This window comes from Oncorhynchus kisutch, linkage group LG28 (assembly GCF_002021735.2).
Source record: "Oncorhynchus kisutch isolate 150728-3 linkage group LG28, Okis_V2, whole genome shotgun sequence".
Classification (NCBI taxonomy): Eukaryota; Metazoa; Chordata; class Actinopteri; order Salmoniformes; family Salmonidae; genus Oncorhynchus; species Oncorhynchus kisutch.
Genome location: NC_034201.2, coordinates 19,207,972 through 19,233,822, shown reverse-complemented (window position 1 = coordinate 19,233,822; position 25,851 = coordinate 19,207,972). Strand labels below are relative to the sequence as shown.

At 42.6% G+C, this 25,851-nt stretch overlaps 1 protein-coding gene across 2 annotated transcripts in view; it reads left to right on the top strand.

Moving 5' to 3' along the window:
- dscama (Down syndrome cell adhesion molecule a) overlaps nucleotides 1-25,851 on the top strand; it is a 222,492-nt gene that overhangs the window by 133,680 nt on the left and 62,961 nt on the right. For both annotated transcript variants that reach the window (XM_031808380.1, XM_031808379.1), the window contains exons 4-7: nucleotides 14,725-14,871; nucleotides 17,000-17,278; nucleotides 17,443-17,718; nucleotides 22,118-22,414. In XM_031808380.1, coding sequence (XP_031664240.1) covers nucleotides 14,725-14,871; nucleotides 17,000-17,278; nucleotides 17,443-17,718; nucleotides 22,118-22,414 — 999 coding nt within the window. The remainder of the gene's footprint in view (nucleotides 1-14,724; nucleotides 14,872-16,999; nucleotides 17,279-17,442; nucleotides 17,719-22,117; nucleotides 22,415-25,851) is intronic.

Sequence of the window (25,851 nt, the reverse complement as noted above, 5' to 3'; positions counted from 1 at the left end):
CATCACATTTTACAATAAAGAATTTGTAAAAAAAAATAAAAAACAGTTTGGACATGAAAGTGGACAGGTGTTTGTGTGTGCGTGCATGTGGAATCCCCTCTCTCTCTCTCTCTCTCTCTCTCTCTCTCTCTCTGGAGAGAGGCCCACTTGTTTGTCATGTGCATAGAAAGCTCATTTGTTTCCAAATGTGGCATCATTTTGGGTGTTCAGATCATAGATAGTAATTGAATAGATAATGATAGCTTCCTTAATGCTTGCCAGTGTGGTGCGGTAGCCCTATGCACAAAGGTTTCCCATCAGTGCAGCTGAGAGGGGAGATCTACTATACATATTCATGAGGCATACAGCTGAGGCCCAACACTGGGGCCATTTAGCATTGGCCAGGGAGAAGCCAATGATAGCATTGTAAATGCACAGCCATCAGTGGCTTAATGACTTGAGTCTAACACTGGCCAATTAGGACGCAGTCACTCACCATGGCCCAATGGCCCCTGTTCATTTCAGAAGAAAAGAGGCTGAAACGAGCCTGTAGTCACATCCAGACACGTGGCGCTTTTGTATGTTTGCATGCGTGTGAGTTGGCCATGAAAGAGCGAAAGAACCAAAGAACCTCAGCTCCAAAACATAGAAACCTTAGCTTCAATACAAACTGCTTCAGTCCAGTAGGACTGTGTGTAGTAGACAGCACGGAACTGCTTTAAGTTAGTCCTAATGAGCAGTATGGGCATTGAGACAGTTGTGCTCATCACAACATCATCATGCCCTTAAGCCACTACTGTGTGTGTGTGACCCTATTTTAGTAATTCTTGTATCTAGGGAACATCGTCTCGGCCTGCTCTTGTCATGAGGTTGTACTGCAGATGATAATTGATTTGTTTAAAAAAAATCATTTTTAATGCCTTGATCCTCGTTAGATATATCAATATATGAATGTTACATATGAATTTAAAACATGTTGTGCAATGACCAACAACAGACAGTAGTGAGTGATTGATACAGTCTCTTGCTCCAGGACATCGTTAGTTCAACTATTATTGTCTTGTCACTGGGACAATGTTAAATGTCCATCCAAAGTTAATAGCAGTAGTGTGTGTTCAGTCAGGCAGAATATGACATCTTTATCCTCCACGCAGGCGTCCATACATACGGAGTGAGAGAGGGAGTCATTAGCCCCAGGCTACTGTGACTAGTTAATGAAGAGAGGGATGTTGCTCCTGATTATCACCATGTAGAGAAACTGTTACTCACTCAACTCTGCATACATAATGTACATCTACACTACATGGCCTGCCTGGGTTCAATGTTAGACGATCTAACTTTGCCTTCCACTGTTCCCAAAATGTAAGCTCAACCAGGTAAGAGAGAGGAGCATATACTGTAGCGAGAGAAAATGTGATGTATCTGTGTAAATCTGTATGTGTGTGCACTAACTTATCGTCCATGTATGTGTTTCTATTGTGTGCTTAGTACAGTATGCAGACAATTGTTTGGTGGGAAGGTTCTGTGAGAGGGATAGCGTTGCCCTGACAACCCCAGTAGCTGTCAACAGCTTCCTGTAATGGTGACAAATGGTGGTTATTACAGGAGGGGTAATGTGGCGGGATCCCCCTCTACTGTTCTGTACAGTACATTGCTGCGATATAGATACACAGCTACTTCTGAGTCCTGCTAATTACAGTACAGTCAGTCCCTCTTCTACTCTTCTACTCTTACATACAGTGCATTCGGAAAGCATTCAGACCCCTTCAGTTTTCCAAAATGTTGTTACATTACAGCCTTATTCTAAAATGTTTTTTTCCCCCTCATCAATCTACACACAATACCCCATAATGTCAAAGCATAAACATTTCATTTTTATTTTAGCTAATTCAATAAAAATAAACTGAAATATTACATTTCCATAATTATTCAGACCCTTTACTCAGTACTTTGTTGAAGCACCTTTGGCAGCAATTACAGCTTAGATTCTTCTTGAGTATGACGCTACAAGCTTGTATTATGCCAACATTCCAGGTAGCCTAGTGGTTAAGAGTGTTGGGCCAGTAACCGAAAGCCGACAAGGTGAAAAATCTGTTGATGTGCAAGGCACTTAACCCTAATTGATCCTGTAAGTCACTCTTGATAAGAGTGTCTGCTAAATGACTAAAATGTAAATGTATTTTGGGAATTTATCCCATTCGTCACTGCAGATCCTCTCAAGCTTTGTCAGGTTGGATGGGGAGTGTTGTGCACAGCCATGGTTGTTGTCCTGTTGTAAGGGGAACCACCACCATGCTTCACCGTAGGGATGGTATTGGCCAGGTGATGAGCAGTGCCTGGTTTTCTCCAGATGTTACGCTTGGCATTCAGGCCAACGAGATAAATCTTGGTTTCATCAGACCAGAGAATCTTGTTTCTCATGGTCAGAGTCCTTTAGGTGCCTTTTGGCAAACTCCAAGCGGGCTGTCATGTGCCTTTTACTGAGGAGTGGCTTCCGTCTGGCCACTCTACCATAAAGGCCTGATTGGTGGAGTGCTGCAGAGATGGTTGTCCTTCTGGAAGGTTCTCTCATCTTCACAGAGGAACTCTGGAGCTCTGGCAAGTGACCATATGGTTCTTGGTCACCTCCCTGACCAAGGCCTTTCACCCCTGATTGCTCAATTTGGCTGGGCGGCCAGCCAGCTCTAGGAAGAGTCTTGGTGGTTCCAAACTTCTTCCATTTCAGAATGATGTAGACCGCTTTGTTCTTGGGGACCTTCAATGCTGCAGAAATGTTTTGCTACCCTTCACCAGATTTGTGCCTCGACACAATCCTGTCTCGGAGCTCTACAATTCCTTTGACCTCATGGCTTGGTTTTTGCTCTGACATGCACTGTCAACTGTGGGACCTTAAATATACAGGTGTGTGCCTTTCCAAATCATGTCCAATCAATTGAATTTACCACAGGTAGAAGCATCAAGTTGTAGAAGCATCTCAAGGATGATCAATGGGAACAGGATGCACCTGAGCTTAATTTCGAGTCTCATAGTAAAGGGTCTGAATACTTATGTAAATAAGCTATTTCTGTTTTCGCTTTGTCATTATGGGGTATTGTGTGTAGATTGATGAGGGAAGAAATTATGTAATCCATTTTAGAATAAGGCTGTAACGTAACAAAATGTGGAAAAAGTTAAGGGGTCTGAATACTTTCCGATACTTACTGTACACAGCAGTCCTGGGTTGAAAATAATTATAGTATGTGGAATCTTGCGAATACTTAAAAGAGTCTTTCAGAAGTGGAGAGAACATGATAATTATGCAGTTCATGTCTTTTCAACAGCAGGTTCAAGTCTCAGCGCAGCAGGGAACACGCACGCGCGCATGCACGCGCGCATGCACGCAGAGGGAGTGAAGACAGAGAGAGCGTGTAGAGGATATATTATAGATGCAGATAGCTGCAGGAGGGCCAGCGTACTGCTGTTAATGTTAGGTAGTGTGACTGACTGGCCAAGGTTACAGTGACAGTAATAACCCCTGTCTCAGGGCGTGAACCAACCTCCACTCCCCAACACGGCACAGACAGCCTGGCAGAGACAGCCTGGCAGAGAGCACCAGCTACAGTTAACAGGCTGGCTCTAGAGGGAAAGGGCTTCTGCCCTCCTTGGAGGAGAATCAGAATGATGATGAAGCCAATTTCTATTTTTGTTGTTGAAAGATAGCTGGGCTATAGTTTTTATTTATGCGAGCGTGCTGATCAGCTGCCATGGTTCAGTTCAAAAGTGATATGAAAAGTCTTTATGCTCCTAAAAGACAGCTTGCATTGTGACATTATACCATTAACTCAGCGAAGGGATGAGAAAAATGTTTGTGAAAGAAGCATTTAAATGCCCAACTATGTCTCTCCTCCCATTTAGACAGAGAGCGAGTCTGTGAGGTCAGATTCCTCAGGCGCCTGATGGGATCTGTCAAACAGATATGGCCGACATTTTTTTCATAATTGCTCTGCCTGGCCATGATCTGTATTAGCATATGAAAGTTGTCTTTTTCTTCTCTTTCTTGCACAGGGAGTACATTGGTGCATGCTAATTTGTAAGTAATTTCAGATGACAGAGTGGTTGTATTCCAGAGGTTCTCTCTCTCTCTCTTTCTCTCTCTCTCTCGCTCGCTCTCTCGCGCTCTCTCGCGCTCTCTCGCGCTCTCTCGCGCTCTCTCTCGCACTCTCTCTCTCGCTTTCTCTCGCGCTCTCTCGCTCTCTCTCTCCTTGTGTCTATATTAGTGTACAATCAGCAGAAGCCTCAGAGCTGAGCTGCAGGTCCTATGCGGCGGTGTTGTTGACAGGCATGGAGAAAGCCACCTTTTAGGCAGATGGCATTTGTCACCCAGCAAGTATAGGTCAGCCTGCAGAAAGAGCTCAACAATGTCATCACATGATTTGTTATTGTGTAATATTGTTGAATTTCTATCCATGGATGTGATTTCGTAAAGTTTCAGCAAAATCCTCCACTGTAGAGAATACAGAGTCTATGTGAAAGCTCTGCAGCTTGTATGAGGAACAATTGAATATATTGTGGAAACTCACAGAAGGGGGACTTGTGTCCCTGACTATGGCCATGCCAAGCACCTGGCTAGAGGAAGGAGAGGGGAAGGGGATGGAAGGGGCTTGGTGCCACCTGGGTTTGGTGATGCCATTTGCCATACTCTGACACACACAGATACTTTCACTGACACACACACACACAGCTTTGCGTTATCACAGAGCTTTGCGTTATCACAGAGGGCTCTCTCTCTTTCTCAGACCTTATTTGTGTTAGTATGCAGCAGGCGGACTGGGGGAGCAGGGGAGGGCACAGTAGAGTGCTGTGGATTGTTATAATTGATCAAGCATCTGTGTAACCCTGTGTTGCAGAGACACATACATACACACACACACACACACACACACACACACACACACACACACACACACACACACACACACACACACACACACACACACACACACACACACTAACAGGGCCATTTTTTTCTCAGACACACAATGCTCCTTGATAGTGAACATGGTGTTAGAGAGGGGGAGTTGGGGAGAGAGAGTGGAGAGAGAGTAGAGAGAGAGAGAGAGAGAGACTTCTCCTTTAAAGCGTGGTCCCAGCTAGGATCCATCTCTCAGCAGAGCAGAGACACGGTGTGAGAAAGGGAGGGACACAGACAGAGAGGACTGGGGTATGAGGTCAGATGTATGGACAAATGTTTTGTCTCTATGGTTACTGTAGTAGGGGACAGTAGAACATTCCAAATGCTAAATTATCACCAAATAATTGATTAATTGGGCTTGAGAAAATAAATATGATCATGGATGGTTGTAGAGAGAAACCCCTAAGTTTGCACCAGGAATCTGATTTCAGCCCTGCACTGAGAGGAGGAGAGGGATTCAATATACAACAATCTAGAGGCTCTGTGTGTGTGTGTAATTGTGTGTGTCACAGACCCCCAGTGCTGGTGCTGTTTTAACAGGCTTTTGAAGCGCATGCACACACCCCTCACATGAATCAGAAATCTGATTACAGCCCTGCACTGAGAGGAGGAGAGGGATTCAACAATATAGCTGCTCTCTGTGTGTGTTTGTGTGTGAGTGAGCAAGACAGTGTGTGTTTGTTTGTCACTAACCCAGCACTCGTGCTGTTTTAACATGCATTTGAAGCATGCATACACACACACAAACACACACACACACACCTTGCTTCACCCTCACATTACCCATGGATGAAGGGCAGTCTGTTTTAATGAAAGCGCCTCTCATTCATAAACCCATAGAACCAAATCTTGTCACCTTTCGACATCTAGCAGCTTGTCAGGCAAGGTTCAGGAGAACGTGAGAAGAGAAGAAGGGGGAGAAAGAAAGACAGGAGAGACTGACTGCTTCCCCCTCTGATAACACACACACAGATGTATGCACACTCTCCTTTCCCCCTTATTTTACCAGTGGTTGCTTGTCACACACAACTGCAGCTAGACCACAAGCTGAAAAGCCCTTCAGGATATCAAATCCATGCTCTAACTAGGTCAACGCTCGCTCCTCACAATACACTGCTGCTTCTGCATCCCCCTCGTCTCCCTCTCTCTCCTTCTCTAGCTATCTTTCTCTCTTTCTCTCTCTCTCTCCTTCTCTAGCTATCTTTCTCTCTTTCTCTCCTTCTCTCCTTCTCTAGCTATCTTTCTCTCTTTCTCTCCTTCTCTAGCTGTCTTTCTTTCTCTCTCTCCTTCTCTAGCTATCTTTGTCTCTTTCTCTCCTTCTCTAGCTATCTTTCTCTCTTTCTCTCCTTCTCTAGCTATCTTTCTCTCTTTCTCTCCTTCTCTAGCTGTCTTTCTTTCTCTCTCTCCTTCTCTAGCTATCTTTCTCTCTTTCTCTCCTTCTCTAGCTGTCTTTTTCTCTCTCTCTCTCCTTCTCTAGCTATCTTTCTCTCTTTCTCTCCTTCTCTAGCTATCTTTCTCTCTCTCTCTCCTTCTCTAGCTGTCTTTCTCTCTCTCTCCTTCTCTAGCTGTCTTTTCTCTCTCTCCTTCTCTAGCTGTCTTTCTCTCTCTCTCTCTCTCCTTCTCTAGCTGTCTTTCTCTCTCTCTCTCTCCTTCTCTAGCTGTCTTTCTCTCTCTCTCTCTCTCCTTCTCTAGCTGTCTTTCTCTCTCTCTCTCTCCTCCTTCTCTAGCTGTCTTCTCTCTCTCTCTCTCCTCTCTAGCTGTCTTTCTCTCTCTCTCTCTCTCTCCTTCGCATAGCTGTCTTTCTCTCTCTCTCTCTCTCTCCTTCTCTAGCTGTCTTTCTCTCTCTCTCTCTCCTCTCTCTCTCTCTCTTCTCTAGCTTCTTTCTCTCTCTCTCTCTCTCTCTCTCTCCTTCTCTAGCTGTCTTTCTCTCTCTCTCTCTCTCTCTCCTTCTCTAGCTGTCTTTCTCTCTCTCTCTCTCCTTCTCTAGCTGTCTTTCTCTCTCTCTCTCTCTCTCCTCTCTAGCTGTCTTTCTCTCTCTCTCTCTCTCTCCTTCTCTACTGTCTTTCTCTCTCTCTCTCTCTCTCCTTCTCTAGCTGTCTTTCTCCTCTCTCTCTCTCCTTCGCTAGCTGTCTTTCTCTCTCTCTCTCTCTCCTTCTCTAGCTGTCTTTCTCTCTCTCTCTCTCTCTCTCCTTCTCTAGCTGTCTTTCTCTCTCTTCTCTCTCTCTCTCCTTCTCTAGCTGTCTTTCTCTCTCTCTCTCTCTCTCTCTCTCCTTCTCTCTCTCTCTCTCTCTCTCTCTCCTTCTCTCTCTCTCTCTCTCTCCTTCTCTAGCTGTCTTTCTCTCTCTTTCTCTCTCTCCTTCTCTAGCTGTCTTTCTCTCTCTCTCTCCTTCTCTAGCTGTCTTTCTCTCTCTCTCTCTCCTTCTCTAGCTGTCTTTCTCTCTCTCTCTCTCCTTCTCTAGCTGTCTTTCTCTCTCTCTCTCTCTCTCCTTCTCTAGCTGTCTTTCTCTCTCTCTCTCTCCTTCTCTAGCTGTCTTTCTCTCTCTCTCTCTCCTTCTCTAGCTGTCTTTCTCTCTCTCTCTCTCCTTCTCTAGCTGTCTTTCTCTCTCTCTCTCTCCTTCTCTAGCTGTCTTTCTCTCTCTCTCTCTCCTTCTCTAGCTGTCTTTCTCTCTCTTTCTCTCTCTCCTTCTCTAGCTGTCTTTCTCTCTCTCTCTCCTTCTCTAGCTGTCTTTCTCTCTCTCTCTCTCCTTCTCTAGCTGTCTTTCTCTCTCTCTCTCTCCTTCTCTAGCTGTCTTTCTCTCTCTCTCTCTCCTTCTCTAGCTGTCTTTCTCTCTCTCTCTCTCCTTCTCTAGCTGTCTTTCTCTCTCTCTCTCTCCTTCTCTAGCTGTCTTTCTCTCTCTCTCTCTCCTTCTCTAGCTGTCTTTCTCTCTCTCTCTCTCCTTCTCTAGCTGTCTTTCTCTCTCTCTCTCCTTCTCTAGCTGTCTTTCTCTCTCTCTCTCCTTCTCTAGCTGTCTTTCTCTCTCTCTCTCCTTCTCTAGCTGTCTTTCTCTCTTTCTCTCTCTCTCCTTCTCTAGCTGTCTTTCTCTCTCTCTCTCCTTCTCTAGCTGTCTTTCTCTCTCTCTTTCCTTCTCTAGCTGTCTTTCTCTCTCTCCTTCTCTAGCTGTCTTTCTCTCTCTCTCTCTCTAGCTGTCTTTCTCTCTCTCTCTCTCTCTCTCTAGCTGTCTTTCTCTCTCTCTCCTTCTCTAGCTGTCTTTCTCTCTCTCTCTCCTTCTCTAGCTGTCTTTCTCTCTCTCTCTCTCCTTCTCTAGCTGTCTTTCTCTCTCTCTCCTTCTCTAGCTGTCTTTCTCTCTCTCTCTCCTTCTCTAGCTGTCTTTCTCTCTCTCTCTCCTTCTCTAGCTCTTTCTCTCTCTCTCCTTCTCTAGCTGTCTTTTTCTCTCTCTCCTCTCTAGCTGTCTTTCTCTCTCTCTCTTCTCTAGCTGTCTTTCTCTCTCTCTCCTTCTCTAGCTGTCTTTCTCTCTCTCTCTCCTTCTCTAGCTGTCTTTCTCTCTCTCTCTCTCCTTCTCTAGCTGTCTTTCTCTCTCTCTCTCTCCTTCTCTAGCTGTCTTTCTCTCTCTCTCTCTCCTTCTCTAGCTGTCTTTCTCTCTCTCTCTCTCCTTCTCTAGCTGTCTTTCTCTCTCTCTCTCCTTCTCTAGCTGTCTTTCTCTCTCTCTCCTTCTCTAGCTGTCTTTCTCTCTCTCTATTTCAGTTTTTCTCCGTGTGTATGTTTTTTCTCCTTCTTTATTTCAACTCTCTTCTTTCTATTAAATGTAAACCACCACAAGGTTGAGTCAATATTCTTTAATTAAACATCAATTACATGAACAGAGGTTAATTTGACTGCTTTCTTTGGATTATTGTAGCATTCTATACAAAGGCCCATTCCACTGGGCATGAACTGGTAGAATAAATGTTGTTTCAACATAATGTGTCAACGTATTGTGACGTGGAATCTAAAAACACTAGATTTGAAAAGAGTAATAAACTGTTGTTTTGAGAGTGAAATTTCAACCATCATCATCATGGTAATCATCATGGTTACCAAATTTCACCAAATTTCAACCTTGAATATGTACCTGCTATTTTGTTACGTTGTGAACCAAACACAATTCAATATTACTTTTGTAATGCAGTAAAGAGTCTAAAGTTAAGGTTATTGCAGGTCTGTGGAGATCTTCACAATTGCTGTAATAATCTGTGCAGAATCTCGAACGGCATTGATCACTTGAACCATGTACAGTTGTAGTCAGAAGTTTATATACACCTTAGCCAAACACATTTAAACTCAGTTTTTCTCAATTCCTGTAATGTAATCCTAGTATAAATTCCCTGTCTTAGGTCAGTTAGATCACCACTTTATTTTAAGAATGTGAAATGTCAGAATAATAGTAGAGAGAATTAAATAAATCAGCTTTTATTTATTTCATCACATTCCCAGTGGGTCAGAAGTTTACCTACACTCAATTAGTATTTGGTAGCACTGCCTTTAAATTGTTTAGCTTGGGTCAAACATTTCGGGTTGCCTTCCACAAGCTTCCCACAATAAGTTGGGTGAATTTTGGCCCATTCCTCCTGACAGAGCTGGTGTAACGGAATCAGGTTTGTAGGCCTCTTTGCTCGCACACACTTTTTCAGTTCTGCCCACAACTTTTCTATAGGATTGAGGTCAGGGCTTTGTGATGGCCAAACAGTTGTCCCTCTTGCAGCAAAGCAACGTTATGCTGCCACCCCCGTGTTTCACGGTTGGGATGGTGTTCTTCGGCTTGCAAGCCTCCCCCTTTTCCCTCCAAACATAATGATGGTCATTATGGGCAAACAGTTCTATTTTTGGACATTTCTCCAAAAAGTACAATATTTTTCCCCATGTGCAGCTGCAAACCATAGTCTAGCTTTTTTTATGGCAGTTTTGGAGCAGTGGCTTCTTCCTTGCTGAGCGGACTTTCAGGTTATGTCGATATAGGACTTGTTTGTACTGTGGATATAGATACTTTTGTACCTGTTTCCTCCAGCATCTTCACAAGGTCCTTCGCTGTTGTTCTGGGATTGATTTGCCCTTTTTGCACCAAAGTACATTCATCTCTAGGAGACAGAACGCGTCTCCTTCCTGAGCGGTATGACGGCTGCGTGGTTCCATGGTGTTTATACTTGCGAATTATTGTTTGTACAGATGAACGTGGTATCTTCAGGTGTTTGGAAATTGCTCCCAAGGATGAACCAGACTTGTGGAGGTCTACAATCTGTTTTCTGAGGTCTTGGCTGATTTCCTTTGATTTGCCCATGATGTCAAGCAAAGAGGCACTGAGTTTGAAGGTAGGCCTTGAAATACATCCACAGTTACACTTCCAATTGACTCAAATTATGTCATTTAGCCTATCAGAAGCTTCTAAAGCCATGACATCATTTTCTGGAATTTTCCAAGCTGTTTAAAGGCACAGTCAATTTAGTGTATGTAAACCTCTGACCGACTGGAATTGTGATACAGTGAATTATAAGTGAAATAATCTGTCTGTAAACAATTGTTGGAAAAATTACTTGTGTCATGCACAAAGTAGATGCTAACCGACTTGCCAAAACTATAGTTTGTTCACAAGAATTTAGTGGAGTGGTTGAAAATGTAGTTTTAATGACTCCAAGCTAAGTATATGTAAACTTCTGATTTCAACTGTACTTTTAAGGTAATCTCAACTGCAATCCACGCCATAAAAAGGAATTCCCCTCGACCACGGCCACAAATTGGGGAAAACAAACATAATTTTCAATTGACCCGCATTGTAAAAGAGACAACTTCATAGTCAATTTTTAGTCTTACAGAAATAACAAAACATGCTGAAAAGTGCTGTGTTGTTCTATGTACATGTTAACAGGTCAAGAATCCCCACCGGGGCGGCAGGGTAGCCTAGTGGTTAGAGCGTTGGACTAGTAACTGAAAGGTTGCAAGTTCAAATCCCCGAGCTGACAAGGTACAAATCTGTCGTTCTGCCCCTGAACAGGCAGTTAACCCACTGTTCCTAGGCCGTCATTGAAAATAAGAATTTGTTCTTAACTGACTTGCCTAGTAAAATAAAGGTAAAATAAAAAATAAAATAAACCTACGCTTCACAATGCTTCCGGGTAGGTAAATGAGGTCTGCGAGAAGAGCCCTGTGGCTTCAGGCTATTTGGTGTGGGAGATTTGTGACTAAAATTACTATTTGTAGCAAAAGATTTTTATAGCTAACCCAAGATAGACCAGAGTCTGTCATTTCCAATGGGAGCAAATGAATCATAGTGGGCAGAACAAGCAAGAAGGTGGGCAGAGCCAAGCACGAGCTAGCGAGATCCTATTGGCACGTTCTAGGATGTATTTGCATATTTCAATTAGGGAATGCCTACTCTGTGAAGTGCGAGTGTGCAATAACTCAATTCGACCTTACACTCCTTCTAAACAGCAAGAGTTTTGGGAAACTTTAGCAAAGGGTTAAGTCTACAAAATGCAGTACATTATGTTTGTTACAGATTCTAGTTTTGGAAACAGAAAGCTGTATGGAGATTAAATATTTAATAATTTACAAAATTAGCATCATGTCGATTGGAAATTCAGTGACGCAGATGGAACTATCCAAACAGATTTAAATCTCCCCGAAATGTTTATATTTGGTTGCTTTGACAACCAAACACAATTCAATATCACTTTTCAAATACAATAAAAAGCATATAAACCTGTCGACAAGTTCACAAATGATATGATAGATTCATGTCTCCAACTCAACCATCATTTTAAGTTAAAGAATGTGATTAAGCCAGTGGCTCAGATGTAACTATCCAAGCAGTAGATACATCTTCTTTAAATGCTGATATTTGGTTGAGTTGTCTTACTTATTGTATTACTTGTTGTATTACTTATATAATAGGCTATTTACTGTATTACAAGTACTATCTTACAACATTCAACCTTAAAATGAGTAACTTTTAATGTAATCTCAATGGCAACCCACTTGATTTGGTTCCGCTATTAGATGAAGATAAGTGATAACACATTCATTTGGTGTATACATTTTTTTAATTGACATTGTATTCCTGAACTTTGCTGTGCTTTTAAATAGTTGAAAGTGCAGTTATAGACATTTGGGTGACAACTAAAACAATAATCAGAAATTGTTTTTCCATTGGAATTTTATTGTGCTTTTAGATGGTTGAAAGAATTTTGGGTGATTTTTGAGTGGGTGAATATAGACTGTAATAAGGAATGTGCATATTTGCCCGTTCAAGACGATTCAATGCATATTTATAGTAGATACATGGTTTCCAATACGATACAGGAACAAAACGTTTTAGCTTTAAACCATTCGGTTTGATGTGTGTGTGTGTGTGTGTGTGTGTGTGTGTGTGTGTGTAGACATTAAGAACACCTGCTTTTTTCATGACATGGACCGACCAGGTGAAAGCTAGGATCCCTTATTGGTGTCACCTGTTAAATCTACTTGAATCCATGTAGATAAGGGGAGGAGACAGGTTAAAGTAGGACTTTCAAGCCTTGAGGCATGGATTGTGCATGTGTGCCATTCAGAGGGTGAATGGGCAAGACAAAACATTTAAGTGCCTTAGAATGGTATGGTAGAAGGTGCCAGGTTTGAGTGGGTCAAGAACTGCAGTGTTGCTGGGTTTTTCACGCTCAACCATTTCCCGTGTGTATCAAGAATGGTCCACCAGCCAATGGACATCCAGCCAATTTGACATCACTGTGGGAAGATCGCTGTCCTCGTTATGAAATGATCAACTTTACTTTGTATATCTAAAAATATAAATTCTGATTGTTTCAAACCAAATTTCCCAAACTTTTGCTGATAGTGAACCTGAACAATCCAAATAAAATGTAATGCAAGCACCGATCAGCATGTAGCCTACTTATAGCCGGATGAGAGTTGTTTCCAGCAGTAGTTTAGGCTACTGTAAAACAAAAACAAATATTTGATAAAAATAAATTATATTTATTGTCACTCAACTAATAAAGCCTAATAATATGCAAGCCATTTAATACATATTTGAATGTTGAAGGTGACACAAACATGTGCCACATCAGGAATAGGTCTACCTCTCATTGGTCATCTTGCAAAGCTGCACACAGTGTGCAGTTAGGCTGCTGATATTGCCTGGGGTTGTTCAGCATGCAAAATGACTTGTAGATTAACGACTGTCAACATCATGTGCAGCTTAGTTTGACACTGAAGGAGAGGATGCATTTGTCACAAAATATTAAAGGTATTTTTGGAAGCTAGAAAGAAAGTAATATGAGCAAAATATTTTAGTGAACCAGTGATTGGTAATGTTTGAATCGATTTTCTGATCACAACATGCACTCGTATCTTAAACATTTGAACCGGGGTCCTATGCTTATCGTGAATCAATTCCTAGTTGTAATCTCATTGGTCACCGTCTCAACAAAATATTACCCAATTATCCACATTGAAATGACGTGGCCCAGTGGAAAAACAATGCAGCATGTCGCAATACAAATGTTTCCCTTTCTGTGTCAAAAAGAACATTTGGGCAAAATATGTTGAAAATAGTGTAGATTGAAGCAGTGCTGTAATGGGTTTTGTGTTTTTGAGACAATAATCTATAAGAGGTCACTGAACTGATTCTCATAGCTTCAATACTGACTGGCATAGGCTAGATGGGAAGGAAATGGGAGGTACTCTACACATGCCATCCCCAACACCAACCGAAACATTATCCTCTATCATCTGTGACTGAGGAATATCCTCCCAGCCTGCTTTGACAGCTCCGGCAGGCATCAGGCATTAGCCCTCCTTCACGTTGACGACCCCCCGCCCCCATTCCCAGCTTTCCCACGAATTAGCATGATGTTAGCACAACCGACCTGAGCTGCGCCGTGCCACGATGCCATATCAAAGCTCTGTGCGATCTCTATCCCTGGGTCCCTCTGCTTTAGACTGAGAAAGAGAGAGAGAGAGAGAGTGCTACATGATAAAGAGCTGTGTTAGACTGACACAACACAACACATAGCCCTGTCATATTTCCTCTCAGATGTGTTCATCTAAATGGGCTGGAACTGGTGGTCAGTGTTTGTAGTCTCACGGCCAGGCAAATATTTACAAAGCCACTTTGATATTCTATATCAACTGTTAGTAGGGCTTTGAGTGTTTTTTATAATGTCTACACAGGGTGGTGTTGTCAGACTTCAGCCACCCTAGTCAAAGACTGTTCTCTCTGCTACCGCACGGCAAGCGGTACCGGAGCGCCAAGTCTAGGTCCAAGAGGCTTCTAAACAGCTTCTACCCCCAAGCCATAGCACTACTAAACATCTATTCAAATGGCTGCCTAGACTACTTGCATTGCCCCCCTCTTTTACGCTGCTGCTACTCTCTGTTATTATCTATGCCTAAGTCACTTTAATAACTCTACCCACATGTATATATTACCTCAATTACCTCGACTAACCGGTGCCCCACACATTGACTCTGTACCGGTACCCCCTGTATATAGCCTCGCTATTGTTATTTTACTGCTGCTCTTTAATTATTTGTTACTTTATTTCTTTTGTGTGTGTTATATTCTTAACTGCATTGTTGGTTAAGGGCTTGTAAGTAAGCATTTCACTAAGGTCTACAATTGTTGTATTCGGTGCATGTGACAAATACAATTTGAATTGATTCCATTCTGGTGTGAATTTCAATTCAAAAGCAAAGCTATAGATGGTTGTACAGCATGTTTCTGTATGTACAGTATGTCTAACGATGTGATGTATGTTTTGTCTTGCAGCGCCTCGGTTCTTCAGCACCTCCACAGGAGCCCTGTACATCCTGGACGTGCAGAATGAGGATGGATTGTATAACTACAGGTGTATGACACGCCACCGCTACACAGGAGAGACCAGGCAGAGCAACAGTGCACGTCTCTTTTTGTCAGGTAAGCAGAGGGACATTACAGCTTGGATGCCTTTCTGTTGTGCAAGTCTGGGTGCCAATGTTTGCATGGAATACACTCTGAATATTGCTAGGTTTGACTATTGTTTCCCTTCACTCATTTAATCTGAACCTGCTCCAAGCTAGTTAAGAGTATGGCTAACAATGCATACCTTTGACCATGCTACAGTATGCATTAAATATTGAATCCATCTCACCTTTGACCATGCTACAGTATGCATTAAATATTGAATCCATCTCACCTTTGACCATGCTACAGTATGCATTAAATATTGAATCCATCTCACCTTTGACCATGCTACAGTATGCATTAAATATTGAATCCATCTCACCTTTGACCATGCTACAGTATGCATTAAATATTGAATCCATCTCACCTTTGGCCATGCTACAGTATGCATTAAATATTGAATCCATCTCACCTTTGACCATGCTACAGTATGCATTAAATATTGAATCCATCTCACCTTTGACCATGCTACAGTATGCATTAAATATTGAATCCATCTCACCTTTGACCATGCTACAGTATGCATTAAATATTGAATCCATCTCACCTTTGACCATGCTACAGTATGCATTAAATATTGAATCCATCTCACCTTTGGCCATGCTACAGTATGCATTAAATATTGAATCCATCTCACCTTTGACCATGCTACAGTATGCATTAAATATTGAATCCATCTCACCTTTGACCATGCTACAGTATGCATTAAATATTGAATCCATCTCACCTTTGACCATGCTACAGTATGCATTAAATATTGAATCCATCTCACCTTTGACCATGCTACAGTATGCATTAAATATTGAATCCATCTCACCTTTGGCCATGCTACAGTATGCATTAAATATTGAATCCATCTCACCTTTGACCATGCTACAGTATGCATTAAATATTGAATCCATCTCACCTTTGACCATGCTACAGTATGCATTAAATATTGAATCCATCTCACCTTTGGCCATGCTACAGTATGCATTAAATATTGAATCCATCTCACCTTTGACCATGCTACAGTATGCATTAAATATTGAATCCATCTCACCTTTGACCATGCTACAGTATGCATTAAATATTGAATCCATCTCACCTTTGACCATGCTACAGTATGCATTAAATATTGAATCCATCTCACCTTTGACCATGCTACAGTATGCATTAAATATTGAATCCATCTCACCTTTGACCATGCTACAGTATGCATTAAATATTGAATCCATCTCACCTTTGACCATGCTACAGTATGCATTAAATATTGAATCCATCTCACCTTTGGCCATGCTACAGTATGCATTAAATATTGAATCCATCTCACCTTTGACCATGCTACAGTATGCATTAAATATTGAATCCATCTCACCTTTGACCATGCTACAGTATGCATTAAATATTGAATCCATCTCACCTTTGGCCATGCTACAGTATGCATTAAATATTGAATCCATCTCACCTTTGACCATGCTACAGTATGCATTAAATATTGAATCCATCTCACCTTTGACCATGCTACAGTATGCATTAAATATTGAATCCATCTCACCTTTGACCATGCTACAGTATGCATTAAATATTGAATCCATCTCACCTTTGACCATGCTACAGTATGCATTAAATATTGAATCCATCTCACCTTTGACCATGCTACAGTATGCATTAAATATTGAATCCATCTCACCTTTGACCATGCTACAGTATGCATTAAATATTGAATCCATCTCACCTTTGACCATGCTACAGTATGCATTAAATATTGAATCCATCTCACCTTTGACCATGCTACAGTATGCATTAAATATTGAATCCATCTCACCTTTGACCATGCTACAGTATGCATTAAATATTGAATCCATCTCACCTTTGACCATGCTACAGTATGCATTAAATATTGAATCCATCTCACCTTTGACCATGCTACAGTATGCATTAAATATTGAATCCATCTCACCTTTGACCATGCTACAGTATGCATTAAATATTGAATCCATCTCACCTTTGACCATGCTACAGTATGCATTAAATATTGAATCCATCTCACCTTTGACCATGCTACAGTATGCATTAAATATTGAATCCATCTCACCTTTGGCCATTGCTCCTCCCTCAGACCCCACTAATTCGGCGCCGGCCGTCCTGGATGGATTTGAGCGTCGCGAGGTGATGACATCACACCGGGTGGAGCTCCCATGCAAGGCATCTGGTCACCCGGCCCCCAAATTCCGCTGGCTGAAGGACAACCGACCGCTGGAGCCGGACAGCCGCTTCAGGCAGAGTGTGACGGGCCTGCTGATCGAGAGGGCCCAGCCCAGTGACACGGGAAGCTACGTGTGTGAGGTGTGGAACAGCTATGGCAACGCAGAGGTGGTGGGGAGGCTGCAGGTCAAAGGTCAGTAATAGACTGTGTGCAGCATGTTGTGCTAAATGTACAGTATTATTTGTTGTTAATGTGTATCTAAGATTATGTTTGTCTTTGGAGTTTAAAATTTCAGAGTTGATATGTATTTAGCTGACATAGAGAATGTCACATTGACATACGTGTAACTCTTCCAGAGCCGCTGAAGGCGGTGGTCAGCCCGAGGAAGGTGAAAGGCAGCGTGGGTAGCCAGGTGTCTCTGTCGTGCAGCGTGAGTGGCTCGGAGGAGTACGAGCTGTCCTGGTACCGGAATGGAGAGATCATCTACCCTGGAAACAGTGTCCGCATGACTGGAAACAACCGGGAGAACCTGGTCATGGCTGGGATGGCTAAGAGTGATGGAGGAGCCTACCAGTGCTTCGCCAGGAACGGCAAGATGTCCGCCCAGGACTTTGTCCAGGTCATCCTGGAAGGTCAGTACAATCAGTGGATGTCTGTGTGGTCAGGGAGTTATTTGATTACATATGAGTGATGTTACTGTGAATAACAGTAGGGAACGTCTCTGACTGTGGGTTTTTGTGTTTGGGTATTTGGGTGTTTTTAGTGTATGTGCGCGTGAGCGTTATGTGACCATGCATAGTGTGTCCATATGTGAGTGTGTGCTTGCCTGCATGTTTTTGTGTATGTTTGTGTGACTATGCAGAATGGGGAAACACCAACCATTGATCGTGTGTGTGTGTGTGTGTGTGTGTGTGTGTGTGTGTGTGTGTGTGTGTGTGTGTGTGTGTGTGTGTGTGTGTGTGTTAATGAGAGCTGCAGTAAAGCCCTGCCACAGCCCCTGTTATTAGATTATCAGAACAAGCCTCATATCGCCTGTGCTCCGTTGCTGGGGAAACTGTCTCCCATTGCCATGGACCAGTATAAAGACGGTATTGATAATCTATAATAGGGAGGAGGAGGAACAATTTCAAAACCTCTCTCCACTCAGTTCTCTCGCTGGCCCACGTGTGAAATCCATACAGTATATGGAAATATACAGTATTAGCTTGAATGGACACTATGTGCTCATCATGATCCCCATACGGACATTTCAATATATTTAACTTCACGTAAAATATATTTCAAATACGTGTACATTTGCATTTTTGCTCAAGTGCATGTAATGCCTGACAATTTCAGAAATGCATGGCTATGACATCTAGGGCTCTATTTTAACAAACCTAACGCAATGGTAAATCTAAGCACAGGTGGAAGCACAATAGGTTCAGGGGAGTGTAAGAAATATTTTTGCTATTTTCACACTTGCTGGCGTTGGTGCAGAAGGGCTGAGTTTTGATGAATAAATAAGTTGTGGGTGTGTCAAGTCTTTTTTTTTTATTACCTTTATTTAACTAGGCAAGTTAGTTAAGAACAAATTCTTATTTTCAATGACGGCCTATGAACAGTGGGTTAACTGTCTATTCAGGGGCAGAACGACAGATTTGTACCTTGTCAGCTCGGGGGTTTGAACTTGCAACCTTCTGGTTACTAGTCCAACGCTCTAACCACTAGGCTACCCAATCAGAACATGCTTCTTGGCAAAATATGTGCTTGCTTTAAGTTGTGCATTTATGGTATTTAATGTATTTCCTTGGAATCAACTCCAATGTTAGTCTGTTAAATTACTTTCATTTTTAACTAGGTAAGCCAGTTAAGAACACATTTTTATTTACAATGGCTGCCTACACCGTCCAAACCTGGACGACACTAGGCCAATCGCCACCCTACAGAACTCCTAATCATTGCCAGTTGTGATACAACCTGGATTTGAACCAGGGTGTCTGTAATGACGCTAGCACTGAAATGCAGTGCCTTAGACCGTTGCGCCACTCAGGAGCCCAGAGTGAATGGAAACGGCTTACAGACACTAAATAACAAAATGAAGACCTATCTTTGCTAAATACCTTCACTTGAACCCATTTGCAATTCATATTGTTCTAAGTAATTGCATAGCCTCAATAGCATTCACACTGATATAGGGGCTAGGCCTACTGTAAATTACATTATGGCTCAGCATGGGCATGCCAAACATTTTCAATAAGCAAGATTAAATTCATTATTGATAAGGCCTAAAGCGGGAACTGTAAGAACCGACCCTGGAGTTGAGAAGCAGGTACAGAGAGTGAACATTTAATTTTGCACAGACGTGGAACAGGACAGGAACAAGGTCAGAACCAGGTAACACAATGACATATGACAATTAATGCATAAGCGGGGAACAGAGCTGGGGAACAGACAGATATAGGGGAGGTAATAACACAGGTGATTGAGTCCAGGTGAGTCCAAATGATCGCTGATGCGCATGACGAGGGAAGCAGGTGTGCGTAATGATGGTTGCAGGAGTGCGTAATGCTGGGGAGCCTGGGGCCGTCGAACGCCAGAGGGGTATAGCGGGAGCACGCGTGACAGGAACAAATAATAATAACTTATTAACAAAACATCAACTTATTTGAAATAGGCTATGTCACACTTACAGGCACCATCATTTCTCCCTGTGGCCATATAATATTAAAACAACGAAGAGGATGGAGGGTTTTACGGCTCATCCAAACTTTTCATTGTAGCTGGACAAAGATCCAATATACAGTGCATACGGAAAATATTCAGACCCCTTGACCTTTTACAGATTTTTTTTTAACGCCTTATTCTAAAATTGATTAAATTAAAATGAAAAAAGTATTCAGACCCTTTGCTACGTGACTCAAATGAGCTCAGGTGCATCCTGTTCCCGTTGATCATCCTTGAGATGTTTCTACAACTTGATTGGAGTCCACCTGTGGTAAATTCAATTGGTTGGACATGATTTGGAAAGGCACACACCTGTCTATATAAGGTCCCACTGTTGACAGTGCATGTCTGAGCAAAAACCAAGCCATGAGGTTGAAGGAATTGTCCGTAGCAGACAGGATTGTGTCGAGGCACAGATCTGGGGAAGGGTAGCAAAACATTTCTGCAGCATTGAAGGTCCCCAAGAACACAGTTGCCTCCATCATACTTAAATGGAAGAGGTTTGGAACCACCAAGACTCTTCCTAGAGCTGGCTGGCCGGCCAGCCAAACTAACTAATCAGGGGAGAAGGGCCTTGGTCAGGGAGGTGACCAAGAATCTGATGGTCACTCTGACCAAGCTCCAGAGAACTTTCCAGAAGGACAACCATCTCTGCAGCACTCCACCAATCAGGCTTTTATGTTAGAGTGGCCAGACGGAAGCCACTCCTCAGTAAAAACTACTTGATAGCCCACTTGGAGTTTGTCAAAAGGCACCTAAAGGACTCTCAGACCATGAGATTCTCTGGTCTGATGAAACCAAGATTGAACTCTTTGGCCTGAATAACAAGTGTCACGTCTGGAGGAAACCTGGCACCATCCCTACGGTGAAGTATGATGGTGGCAGCATCAGGCTGTGGGAATGTTTTTCAGCAGCAGAGACTGGGAGACTAGTCAGGGTTGAGGGAAAGATGAACAGAGTAACGTACAGAGATGCTTGATGAAAACCTGTTCCAGAACGCTCAGGACCTCGGACTAGTTCACCTTCCAACAGGACAAAGACCCTAAGTACACAGCCAAGACAACTCAGGAGTGGCTTCGGGACTGAATGTCTTTCAGTGGCACAGCCAGACCCGGACTTGAACCTGATCTAACATCTCTGGAGAGACCTGCAAATAGCTGTGCAGCAACGCTCCCCTTCCAACCTGACAGCCTTTGAAAGGACCTGCAGAGGATTTTGAGAAACTCCCCAAATACAGGTGTGCCAAGCTTCATACCGAAGACATGAGGCTGTAATTGCTGCCAAAGGTGTTTCAACAAAGTACTGAGTAAAGGGTCTGAATACTTATGTAAATGTTACATTTCGGTTTAATAAATGTGCAAAAAAAAATCTAAAAACCTGTTTTTGCTTTGTCATTATGGGATATAGTGTGTAGATTGAGGAAAACAAACAATTTAAGTCATTTTAGAATAAGGCTGTAACGTAACAAAATGTGGGAAAAGTGAAGGGGTCTGAATACTTTCTGAATGCACTGTAAATGCATTTAAATGCATTTGAGTGCTTTAGGTATGCTTTTGGCATGTGTTAAGTACAATAAAATCAATTTGGACAAAATGTATTGTAGCTGCGGCCACCTGTGGATCTGGAGGTGTGGCTTGTTGGAGGCATGGCCTTGAGTGAGTTTTCGTTAGGCCACCCATCTGAGAAAGTGTCATGTCAGTTCATGTCTTATCTTTTACCTTGTTATTAAAGGTTTAGCTTGTACACTACCAGTTCTGTAGTCTTAATGAGACTGACATACACAAAGTATTGGGGATACCTTCCTAATATTGAGTTGCACCCCCTTTTGCCCTCAGAACAGCCTCAATTTCTTGGGGCATGGACTCTACGAGGTGTCGAAAGCGTTCCAAAGGGATGCTGGCCCATGTTGACTCCAATGCTTCCAACAGTACTGTCAAGTTGGCTGGATGTCCTTTATGTGGTAGACCGTTCTTGATACACACAGTACCAAGTCCTGGTACCCCTGGTTGGGAACCATTGTACTAGAAGAAAAACCTTTAGCTCTAATCCACCTCCCATCTACTAGAACATACACCTTTAGCTCTAACCCAACTCCCATCTACTAGGAGAAACACCTTTAGCTCTAACCCACCTCCCATCTACCAGAAGAAACACCTTTAGCTCTAACCCACCTCCCATCTACTAGAAGAAACACCTTTAGCTCTAACCCACCTCCCATCTACTAGAAGAAACACCTTTAGCTCTAACCCACCTCCCATCTACTAGAAGAAACACCTTTAGCGCTAACCCACCTCCCATCTTGTCTCCCTCTCCACTTCTCTCCAGATGGCACGCCCAAGATCATCTCCTCCTTCAGTGAGAAAGTGTTTGGAACCAATGAGTTTGTTTCACTGTTCTGCACGGTGAAAGGCACTCCGGAGCCCAGGGTGACGTGGACGCTGGACGACGAGCCGGTGATCAGGGACTCCCGCCACCGCATCGGCCACTACACCAGCCAGGAGGGTCATGTGGTCAGCCACCTGAACATCAGCCAGACCACGGGGCCGGACGGGGGTGTCTACCGGTGCATCTGCAACAATTCGGCCGGGGCGGTCTCCTACCAGGCGCGAATAAACGTAAGAGGTGCTTGTCAGATCAGCTCCTCCAAAACAATTACATTTTACACATGTTTATTAATTAATTTGTTGTTTTTCCTGATCCATGTTTTTTTTTTGCTAAGCTCCTTTGAGTGTGCCAGAATAACCTCTTGAGCTCTTTCCAGGGTCTCTATGTTGGTTGTGTGTGTGTTTTCTGTGTGTGCTGCTTGTATTGTATATGTATGTCATCACAAAGAGGTTTACGTGTGTTTGTGTACTTGTGTGTCTTTGTCTGGGTGTGTGTTGATGTGTGTCTGTCTTCTATCTGGTCTGTTTTCCCCATCTGTCGTCCTGTCTGTGTCGATGTGGGTCTCTTTGTGTCAACTAGTTCCTCTGTCTTTTCCCCTTTTGCTTTCATTTCCCATTCAGAACATGGCAAATTATCTTAGGGGCTCGTATAGTGCTGCGATCATCACTCTCTGCTGTCAGGGCATTAGAGACGTTACCGCTATCTAACACCCGCTGATGGCTTGATATTGGGACACCATTAAGTTGATTTACACTTGCACTAGCATATGACTGAGGAGCAATCTACACTCAGCAGGGAGGTGCCAAGCAGCTTTAAAGCCAGCTACTGTAGGACTGACTGTCACCATGGTTTCTGGGGGTCTATCTAGAGACTCCAGGCCCTCCATCCTCTACTTAATGCTAATTCCTAACAGAGAAGGATAGGCCTATGGCCTGTGTTAGGGATTGAATAACTCCTTTTGATGGTTTGCCCCATGGAAAGTAGAGTTGTCACGATACCAGTATTGCGATATTCAGAGGCATCGTGGCAAGGAAACAAAACATCAAGGAAAACAGTCTTAATGTTGGAAACAAGCAACCTTATGTTGTCAACTAGAATCACGTTTCTTTTCCAGGCTATAGCACACACTATTTTACATAGAGTAGGTTTTTTAAAGGACCAAAGAGTTTAGTCTGCTTTGTGTTTTCCTTTTTGCCATGGAAAATCAGTGTTTAATTTGTTTAATTATTAGGTAACCTAGTAACTCGATACTGGTATCATGACAACCCTACTGGAAATCACCATGTTGCAGCTTTAGCTTGGGCTTAGTGAAGGGATGTTAAAGTCTCCAGGTCAGTAGGCTAGCTAGCCTAGTGCAGAGCACAGCACTGAATGCAGCCAAGCATAGAAGATAAATCTCCACAGGTGCCATTGTGGAGATAGTGTAATGACTGTTACTCGCATCGTTGGCTCCCTAATCATGCTAAAGAGAGTAGCAGCGTGGATGCCTGTGCAATGCACTAGAGGTGCACACCACCACATACAGTGCCTTGCGAAGGTATTCGGCCCCCTTGAACTTTGCGACCTTTTGCCACATTTCAGGCTTCAAACATAAAGATATAAAACTGTCTTTTTTTGTGAAGAATCAACAACAAGTGGGACACAATCATGAAGTGGAACGACATTTATTGGATATTTCAAACTTTTTTAACAAATCAAAAACTGAAAAATTGGGCGTGCAAAATTATTCAGCCCCCTTAATTAAGTTAATACTTTGTAGCGCCACCTTTTGCTGCGATTACAGCTGTAAGTCGCTTGGGGTATGTCTCTATCAGTTTTGCACATCGAGAGACTGAAATTTTTTCCCATTCCTCCTTGCAAAACAGCTCGAGCTCAGTGAGGTTGGATGGAGACCATTTGTGAACAGCAGTTTTCAGTTCTTTCCACAGATTCTCGATTGGATTCAGGTCTGGACTTTGACTTGGCCATTCTAACACCTGGATATGTTTATTTTTGAACCATTCCATTGTAGATTTTGCTTTATGTTTTGGATCATTGTCTTGTTGGAAGACAAATCTCCGTCCCAGTCTCAGGTCTTTTGCAGACTCCATCAGGTTTTCTTCCAGAATGGTCCTGTATTTGGCTCCATCCATCTTCCCATCAATTCTAACCATCTTCCCTGTCCCTGCTGAAGAAAAGCAGGCCCAAACCATGATGCTGCCACCACCATGTTTGACAGTGGGGATGGTGTGTTCAGGGTGATGAGCTGTGTTGCTTTTACGCCAAACATAACGTTTTGCATTGTTGCCAAAAAGTTCCATTTTGGTTTCATCTGACCAGAGCACCTTCTTCCACATGTTTGGTGTGTCTCCCAGGTGGCTTGTGGCAAACTTTAAACGACACTTCTTATGGATATCTTTAAGAAATGGCTTTCTTCTTGCCACTCTTCCATAAAGGCCAGATTTGTGCAATATACGACTGATTGTTGTCCTATGGACAGAGTCTCCCACCTCAGCTGTAGATCTCTGCAGTTCATCCAGAGTGATAATGGGCCTCTTGGCTGCATCTCTGATCAGTCTTCTCCTTGTATGAGCTGAAAGTTTAGAGGGACGGCCAGGTCTTGGTAGATTTGCAGTGGTCTGATACTCCTTCCATTTCAATATTATCGCTTGCACAGTGCTCCTTGGGATGTTTAAAGCTTGGGAAATCTTTTTGTATCCAAATCCGGCTTTAAACTTCTTCACAACAGTATCTCGGACCTGCCTGGTGTGTTCCTTGTTCTTCATGATGCTCTCTGCGCTTTTAACGGACCTCTGAGACTATCACAGTGCAGGTGCATTTATACGGAGACTTGATTACACACAGGTGGATTGTATTTATCATCATTAGTCATTTAGGTCAACATTGGATCATTCAGAGATCCTCACTGAACTTCTGGAGAGAGTTTGCTGCACTGAAAGTAAAGGGGCTGAATAATTTTGCACGCCCAATTTTTCAGTTTTTAATTTGTTAAAAAAGTTTGAAATATCCAATAAATGTCGTTCCACTTCATGATTGTGTCACACTTGTTGTTAATTCTTCACAAAAAAATACAGTTTTATATCTTTATGTTTGAAGCCTGAAATGTGGCAAAAGGTCGCAAAGTTCAAGGGGGCCGAATACTTTCGCAAGGCACTGTAGTTAAACTGTCTTCTATTCGACAGTGCCTTCAAAGTATTCACACCACTTGACATTTTCCACATTTTGTTGTGTTACAGCCTTAATTTAAAATGGATTACATTGTTGTTGTTTTTGCCTACCCACAATACCCCATAATGTCAAAGTGGAATTATGTTTTAAAAATGTATACAAATTGATAAAAAATGAAGAGCTGAAATGTCTTGAGTCAATAAGTATTCAATCCATTTGTTACGGCAAGCCTAAACAAGTTCAGGAGTAATAATTTGCTAAACAAGTCACATAACAAGTTGCATGGACTCACTCTGTGTACAATAATAGTGTTTAACATGATTTTTGAATGACGACCTCATCTCTATACCGCACACATACAATAATCTCTAAGGTCCCTCAGTTGAGCAGATTTAACCACAAAGACCAGGGAGGATTTATAATGCTTCATAAAGAAGGGCGGGCACCATTGGCAGATGGGTAAAATAAAAAAAACAGACATTGAATATCCATTTGAGCATGTAGAA